Source organism: Scleropages formosus, chromosome 8 (genome assembly GCF_900964775.1).
Source record: "Scleropages formosus chromosome 8, fSclFor1.1, whole genome shotgun sequence".
Lineage (NCBI taxonomy): Eukaryota > Metazoa > Chordata > Actinopteri > Osteoglossiformes > Osteoglossidae > Scleropages > Scleropages formosus.
Genome location: NC_041813.1, coordinates 9812886 through 9821833, shown reverse-complemented (window position 1 = coordinate 9821833; position 8948 = coordinate 9812886). Strand labels below are relative to the sequence as shown.

The window sequence follows — 8948 nt, the reverse complement described above, 5'->3', positions numbered from 1 at the left end:
TTCACTGACATATGTATTTCATTAGAATGACATTTTCTTGATTACACACACACACACACACACATTGTCTGAAACTGCTTGTCCCAAGCAGGGTTGCAGTGAACCAGAGCCTCACCTGGCAATACAGGGTGTAAGGGACACACCCCGGAAAGGACACCAGTCGAACACAAGGCACCCCAGGAAGGACTCGAACCCCAGACCCACCAGAGAGCAGGACCCGGCCAAACCCGGTGCGCCACTACGTCCCCCCTTTTGTGATTAATAATTTTTTAAAAGATGTATCTGAAAGAATTAAAACTATAAAACAGTTCTATAAACAGACAAAGTTATGGCTCAGGTGTGGTCATGCTTAGAGTAGCTTGGCCTGAAAGAGGATCTGGATATATACACACTCACTGTACTTTTGGGCTTGTCTCCATACTGTGATTTGACCACCTCCGGTTTATCATCATTCAGCTGCTATCTTCAGCTAGGGGTTAAGGGGAGGGTACAAACATTAACTGGCTGCTCAGGACCCTGTGTCCACCTGCCTGCTATTTGTAGTGTAATTTTCTGAAATGTATGGAAAAATCTAAAAGCCAAACGTGGTTATTAATGCTGTTCTTCTGTTTGTGTGTGCGGGATAGTTCATTTTTTATAGTCTTTTTCTCACCAATATGGAAACACCACAAAGAAAGCTAAAATGTAACATTTTGAATACAAAGCTTTCGTTGTAGTATGTTTGTGTGTGAAGGTATTCTACAGACTTCTCTACTTAGGCTAAGAAAGCTGATCTTTTTTTTCATTAATGTATGAACTGTTAAAGATATATCAAACATTAAAAGGTTACAAATGCAAAATAGCACCATGATATGTTTTCGTCATTATGTACAGTTTACTGAAATCAAATAAAAATAGGAAATACATGAGAAGTGGATTAGCCATGTTTTATTTTTTAAAATAAAATAAAGTATATTATGAAATACACATCATTTTTGACATATTTGACATTCATAAATCCACTCTTGCTTATGTGTTTAAATTCTAGCTTAGGGAGTTGGGTTTTAAGTTCCTTACATGGCTGTTCATTTTTAACATCCAAAGTGCAGAGAAGGATCATATGAAGATCAGATGATTTTGGATAAATGTATTGCAAACCATAACCCTAAAATCAGAAAACATTTTTATGTTTATTGAATAATTACTTGACTATGCTGTTCACTAAAAATAGTTATCACTGCCACATTGGTTACCTTACCTAAAACATATATTTCAAAATTGAATTCTTTAATATGCATTGATCACATATTGTGTTTTATCATTAGAAATAGTCTTAATAAAATCAGTATTTATACTTAAACTAGAAGTTCTTAAAAAGGCAGTACAAGTAAAGTGCAACACCTGTTCGTAAACCATCTCTCCCTATAGAGTGTGCTATGTGCACATGGCTGCTAAATGTTCATTTTGCATTCTCCTTCTTCCCTTGGCTCCTGGAACCTGATGGGTTGGAAATACCCACCATTCATCCAAGATTTTTCCTGGAAAAGCATCTACAGAAGTTTTGAAACAAATCCTACAGCTTTCTTTTCTGTCCACAATCTAAATCCTCAATTAAAAGCCCATGTTCAATGACTGCCTATTTATTTCCATTTTAGAATATATATAAAGAACTTGTAAAGATTTTTATTGAATTAATGAATTATTTTATGAATCACTGTTTGTGGAGTGTTTTGGCTGACAGTTAGACAGCTAGTTTATTTCAGAGGTTTTCTGTGTCTGGTTAATGCAGTGGGTGCAGTGAAACAGAGTCTCAGGTTCACGGCAAAGTCAAGCTGTTGACCCAACCTGAGTTCTCCAAATCCACCCACAGCCAGCAGCTATTAGCACCTAAATCAAGCATCCTGTGCAGTCATTTAAGCCAACACAGTTTTCATTTAGACTTTGGCCTTAATGAGATCATATCTTGCCAAACAATATTGTTGCCATTAAGGTAATGAATGTCCAGCTCTGATGTTAATCACCTGAGGAGGGAGCCTTTTCAGAAGTGCACAGAAAGTGTTCTATTTTTTAAACTATGTTCTTTTTCAAGATTTTTAAGCCATCAATTGATCGGCCCTCATTTGGAAAACTAAATATTGTTTTTGCTGGTCTCTGAGTGCTCGTTATTTGGGTATGTTTATTGCCATTGCACTGAACATGTGAATTTGAATATTAGGGTGATTCCCTGGGCAACTCAGGACTGCTTAGGGGCATTTTCCTTCTTGTAGCCTATTGGAACTGACATTAGCGCTTTGGACTGTGGTTTGGAGCTGGACCAGAGGAAATAGGCTCCAGGACCAGAAATTGGGCCCCAGTTCTGCAGAGCCCTTTCAGCTCTTGATGAGGTTTTGGACAAAAGTCTGGATCACAGCACCCTCTGGTGGGAAGCTTCTGAGCAGGGCAGATTTGGGAGTATCTGCCCTTGACAGGGTTTGAATCTTTACTTCCAAGTACAGTGACTTTGGCTGTGATAAGGACTTCATACAGTTTTGCAAGCTGCAAAATATGACTTTTGTTAATTCAAAAGAATGTGCAGAATTTTTAAATCTCTAAAGAAATCCATACAAATGTGTATAACTATAATTTTGCCTGTTTTTGGTATATCTAAGGGGTTTTGTCAAAATGATTCCTCATACATTCACTTATTCATTTGATAGTTTTTGAAACTTTGTTCTCACACTTAATCTTTACTCACTCACTTTCATTAACCACTTCTTTTATGAGGGTCGTGGTGGTCATTGGTCCTGAATTACTGTGCGCTAGAAGAGGAGGTATACCCACGACAGGCTGCCAGTTCATCACATCCTTTCACACATCTGCACACTAAGGACAATTGAGAGTTACCAATTAACCTGAAACACATGTCACTGGACTGTGGAAGGAAATACACACTGACACGGGGAGAACATTCCATGCAGACTGAGCTGGATTCAAACCTACCCCGAAATATCCTAGGTATTATGAGGAGGGAGCACCACCCACTGCATCACTGTGCCTCCCCACTTACATGTTTATTCTTGTTAAAAGAAACACAATAGAAGGGCAATTTTTTTTTTTCTGGTGCATGCCCTAAAGTGGTCTCTGTTTCTGGGACACTGCCTGCTGTTTTTTCATTGGTTGCTGAGGTGGATTAGGGTTTGACTCCTGGTGTGTTCAGATGGGGTGACATGACACATGCTCTCTCACATCCTTTGCTTTTCACCATGTTTGCAAGTGTTTGGAGCTGCTGACTAGAATATCCTAATTTTTCCTTCTGTATTTATCAGTTTTTTCCTACTTTGGCATATGACTTTGATGATCATCAAGCAACTATTAAATATTTAAATATTTTCAGTATTCATATAGTTCTCTGATGTATTACAATGCTGTATTATTATCATTAACAGACACCTTCAAAGATCACATAGCTTCAGAAATTCTGCTTACACAAAAGAACAGCAGAAGTTATCAGCTAGAAAAGGATTGAATGTGTTGAGTATTTACTGTATTTTAAGTAATATAACTTTTCCCAAACATTTTACAGGCAGAGAGACGAGAGATAAGAAAAAATAATATAATCTTACTCAGAATTCCATTTTATTTGTTTACCTTTTATTCAAAAAAAAAAAAAAAAAAAAAAAATTGACTACCTTCTTCATAATTTAAAACGAACAAGAAAAGACCTGGAACACCAGTTGCTACAATAAAATAAAGGGTAATTTAAAAAAAAAATAAAATACTCCATGTACATAGAAAAATATTTTTGTTTCACAGAGTGCCATTCTGTAGACAGCAGAAGTATTAAAAGATTAAGATGAAATACACAATGGATCAGATTTGACTGCCTTCATACTTAGAAATTTAGAGAATAATTTTATTAGTCAAACTGTATATAAACTTTTTTTTACAAAATAATACAAAACACACCGGGTAACAAGTATTCGGCATGTGCAGTGCATAATAAACATAGCAATAATGAATTTAAATTATTTAATATCACTAGACTGCTTAATTCTGAAACTGTAAAAATCAGACAAGTGACTGAATCCTTGACACCATCTACAGATGTATTACTTGCTTGCTAATAACAGGTGAATCTAAGGACATAGCTTTAGCTCAGCTTCATACCACATCATCTGATGGAACAAAAAGGCCAGACAGCATTTTAAGGGTGTCTAGTTAAAAGTGTTTTATGACAAATACTGTTCACCCAATTTATAATGTAGGTATCGATTAAAAAGTTTGCTGTGAAAATTTCCATTACTTATCATTAAACATATTACTTTCCCATATTGTGAACATGACCAGCTTTATTAATAATGTTCCTTTTTTCACTTGAATTTAGACAATCTTGGAACATATATTTGGTTTTCCAATATTTACTTACACCCTCTTTTGTGAGAATGTTGACCTAAGTATGAATTTTTTTATACCTATTTTCAAAAGGAGAAGACTCACCATTAAGTTGATGATTATACATGTGCGCATTACTTGATTACTCTAAACAGAAGCTTGAATCATATTCTCAAAATATACACAAAGCTGTGTTAAATGTACCCAAAAGCAAAAAGAAGATGTAAAAAACATGTCAGCAATGAGCTGAAAGGCTCGTCTGGACACAAAGAAAAGAGAGGGTCTGACAACGCATTGTTTATGGGATGAAGGCTACAGGGTCAGTCAGAGGGTGGGTGACTTTGCTAAGTTCTGCATGCGATCCATTGAACATGGCAGCTTTGCCTAGAAAACAATGCTCCCACATGGCCCGTTACTGGTCCCCAGGGGATGGGCAGGTAGATAGCTTGGGGATGGTCAGCTCTTGGTGAATGCCCCATCTACCTGCAGGCACACGTTTCCACAGACATGCTGGGGTAAACCTTGAGCACCACATTGCGGCCCTCATCCAGGAAGAGCACACTCAGCGGGTTCATCTTGTCTGCCACACAGCAAGGCTCTGGAACGCCTAGCACGATACCAACAGCTTTCACAATGCTCTGAATGGTAGCATGGTTGGAGGGCCGGACCAGCTGCGGAGAGGATAGAAAGGACACAAATTTAGCAGAGCCTACTCGTGCTCATGTTTCCTGCCCCACAAGTGGTTTTACCTTAAATAACTCTCTATTCTTATATGGTTCCAGTTGTGTTTGATATCCATCATGTAACCGTATGACTTCAAACAGTTATTTATATTGTTTCATGTATCTTACAATTCAGTTGCATTTTAAACAACAAATAAGAGTCCTTCGGAAGCACCTTTAAAAATCTGCCCCTTTTTTTTTTTTTTTTTTTACAAATTTCATGTATTTGACAGATTTTAGACTCAAATTATTTAAGTATAAATTCGCATTGCAGCTGTTAATATTGAATAGTAATGCATTTTAAAGTTTCTTTGCAGCTATACTGTGGAATGTAGCTGTTGTCTGTGCATGAGCTGATGTTCCCACCTTAGACATGGGGAACTGACAGGTTCCAGAGCAGTAGTAGGCATCAAATGACTTGGGGAACAGGATCCACTCACTCCAGCCAATGTCAGCAAAGTCCACCTTCAGGTACCTCCTTGAACAGATGCGTGATTCATCCCTCTGTCTTTGCCGGGCTTTCTTCATAGTTTTCTCATCAAAACTCAGGACTGGAGACTGGTTGAGTCCATCCCTGACCTCCTGAACCTTCCTCCTGCGCTCCTTTTTGGATGGCTTGGTCTTCAGAGCCAAATAGGTATTTTCCAACATCTCATGTTTGTTCAGGGAGTTATACTCCACTTCAGGGAGTTCATTGTTTTCAATGGGGTCTGAGGCATAGGTGTCTCTCTTTACACGGGCATTCGGAGAGAAGTTCAGAGACTGGCTGGGTTCCCCAGCCACTGGAAATGGGTCATACCTTTGCAAGGTCCTGGCAACACTGTTCGGCTCCGAAATTGAAAGGTCGTCAGCATACACCAACACGTATGGGAGACTGAGGGCTGAGGGCTGCTCTATATACCTTTGGTACCTCTCGCCAAAGTCAAACTCTGCCGTGATCAGAAGCTCACTCATCTGTCGGGCCTCCTTCAAGATGTGCGATATATCCCTTATGTGCCATGTGCCTCTCCTGTGCGGAATAAGCGTGATGTTTCCCAACAAAACCCCAGGAGCACCATTTCGTGGGGTGCTCCTCAGCAGGAGCTGGAAAGGAGGTAGCAAATAGAGGTGCTGGAGATGACAGGAAGGACCCCTTAGCTGCTTGCAGGGCCACATCCTTTGCCTTGGACGTTTGTTGAAGAAGAAGTGGACTGTGGCAGCCAGCACTACCTCCGACTCCTGGATTGAAGTGAAGTTAAACTGGTACAAGACTCCCTGCTCTGAAATTTCTGGAAGAAATAAATGAATGTAATGAAATGTACATTGTATAAAAGCTACTTTGGCACTGAAACAAGAAGGCGATTGTTCTTTGCATACAACTCGTAATGATGTATAGGGATAGTAAAGAACCTTACAAGAGCCCTGATTCTCCATGGGGCATATGGAAATACTTATATATGGGTCCTACTGAGCTTTCTGTAGGCCCCTAAATTTCAAAACGTCTGATGGTACTAATAAGCTCTAATCAAGTGGTTTCTGTACTTCAGGTTGTTGTGGGAACTTCAAAGTAGTATTTCCTGTGATCATACAATTCCTGCAGTTAGGAGAGAATGGTCCATTATTATCTGACAGTGAGTATATTACAGAAGCTGGATTCGTGGCTTTCGAGTTAGTCTTAGAAAAACACACACATTGTCAGAACCGCGTGTCCCATACGGGGTTGCGGAGAACCGGAGCCAACCCGGTAACACAGGGCGTAAGGCCGGAGGGGGAGGGGACACACCCAGGACGGGACGCCAGTCCGTCACAAGACACCCCAAGCGGGACTCGAACCCCAGACCCAGCGGAGAGTATCTTAGAAAAACATCGCCCCATAATGAAAGTGTGCGGGCAGCATCTCTGACTGAATAATAAAAAAGACGCAGTGCAGGGCAAAGCAGAGCGCTGGTGTCCCCCAGCCCGGCTGCGAGCCTCTCTTGTTCCCCTGTGTGTTAGTGTGGGGGGGTAGGGCGCCGTGGAAACGCCACAGCTGATACGACACAGACGGATTTACCATGGCCCACGGGACCCCGCAATGACACAACACCATTCCCAGACAGATATTTATGCTGCTCATAAATAGAGGCCAATGTGAACTTTGAGCACAGCACATTCGTTTTACATTTCAGTTATAGAGCTGAGCGAAGAAAACTGGGGGAAAACACAAGGTGTTAAGAGGACACTCCACAGCAGGAGGAGACACTCTTTCTAAGCGTGGAAGGCTAAAACATGCTAGAATGTTAAGATTTAAATAAAATCAGGGCAATCGTGTAACTGTACAACTCACGTAAGGCACCATTCAGAAGAGATCAGGCTAATTAAACATAAAACCCTTAATGCAACATACATAACTCATAAGCAGCATGTGTTCATTTCAATTCATATACAAGCCATTATGATCACATAAATTTATCACATATAAATCAACAAGACCTGCCATTTATATGCGATAACGTATTCTTGAAACGACATACTTCTAATTTATATGTATTCCGATAACTCAGAAGTGTATAAACAGAAAGCTCACCTGGGCTTCCTTTAAAACTTCTAACGGTGTTTCCATCTTTGGGCCGGTTGAGCTCCCTGTTGTATTTATCATAAAGTTTGAACATGTGCATGGAAACCATGTCCTGAGAGGAGGTGTCGGACAGTTCGTCAGCTGGAAATACCTGGATCTCCCGTAATCTTCTCTGGTGTCTTTGCTCAGATGCCGACTGCCCGAGCAGCTCAGAGTTGGTCAAACACAGTAACATCACGTGTACCAGAATAGCTGCCATTCCTGACATTGCCGTCAGGAGTCTTATGAAACACCAAATTGTAAAATTAAATAAAAATTACGATAAGCACAAGTAACTGGTTAATAAAGATGATTATAAATTAATACACGGTTTTGTTTCTCGTCGGTAGCAATGTGTGTTAACTTTATCTCTCCTTTGTGAGACGGGTGAAAAACGTCGTCAGAGAAGACGCACTCGCTCGGTGCGCAGCTTCCTCGCAGCTCCAGCGGTTTGAACACTTGTTTCTTCTTACCGCCACAAAGCGCTCGGTGACAGCGAGGCTGTGAAGGTTGGTGACGTCACGTGACGTCCGCCGCCGCCGCCGTCCAACGAGTGCCTTCGCAGCGCGAGCGGGACTCCCACTGGAGGCTGCAGAGGAAAGGATCCGCGCGACTGGGCTCTGCCCGCAAAGCGTGCGCGAGGCTGTGCGCGAGGCTGTGCGCGTTCTTTAGCCGGAGTAGGATAGCTAGCTGGAGTAGGAGCCATTAAAGAGGACCTCGTTCCTGAAGCTGACAGACTTCGTACATTATATAAAACATCAATTAATTGTCATTTTCCGAGGTCGAAAGACATAAAGTGCCACAAAAAGGAATTAACACCTTTTTAACAACTAACATGTAGGAATACCCACCTGGCAATAGACCTACTGTGTGTTTTAGAGAACATATTCTTTTTTGCAAAAACTTTACATTTATTTAGCTGACACTTTTGTCCAAAGCGATGTGCAGTGTTAGTGTAACTACAGTTATTTACTCATTTATAGAGTAGGGCAATGTTACAGGAGCGATTTAGGCTAGGTAGGTCGCTGAAGGGTATTGCATCTGGAGGTGGGATCAAACATAGAACCTTAGGGTCTAAGGGAAGCAGCTTTAACCACTACGCTACCAGTTGACCCCCAACGTGTCCTTCAATAGCTTTTCTTCAAGGTGGCTTATCTACACAGTAAGAGTATTTATTCAGACATTTTTCTACACAATACAGTATTTTCACAAACATCTGTTCACCACAGATAACTTCATTTATACTCAGTTTTTATTGCTGTACTATTACTATTTTTATTTTGTTATTGTCAAGATTTTTA

General features: G+C 40.5%; 1 protein-coding gene across 1 annotated transcript; it reads right to left on the bottom strand.

Moving 5' to 3' along the window:
* Nucleotides 1–4079: 4079 nt before the first annotated feature.
* Nucleotides 4080–7875, bottom strand: gdf10a (growth differentiation factor 10a). Its single transcript, XM_018766111.2, has 3 exons — nucleotides 7618–7875; nucleotides 5439–6340; nucleotides 4080–5021 (listed from the first exon to the last, which is right to left on the bottom strand). Exons 1-3 carry the CDS (start codon nucleotides 7865–7867, stop codon nucleotides 4830–4832), a joined length of 1344 nt encoding a protein of 447 aa, XP_018621627.1. The 5' UTR covers nucleotides 7868–7875; the 3' UTR covers nucleotides 4080–4829.
* Between the last annotated feature and the right edge of the window lie 1073 nt (nucleotides 7876–8948).

What these genes read in the sequence shown, in the direction of transcription:
- gdf10a (XM_018766111.2), bottom strand. Translation starts at nt 7,867, where the DNA reads ATGGCAGCTATTCTGGTACACGTGATGTTACTGTGTTTGACCAACTCT. An exon ending in AAGTTTTAAAGGAAGCCCAG is followed by an intron (nt 6,341 to 7,617) that starts GTGAGCTTTCTG and finishes TATTTCTTCCAG; the next exon opens with AAATTTCAGAGCAGGGAGTC. An exon ending in GTCAGTTCCCCATGTCTAAG is followed by an intron (nt 5,022 to 5,438) that starts GTGGGAACATCA and finishes TCCTCTCCGCAG; the next exon opens with CTGGTCCGGCCCTCCAACCA.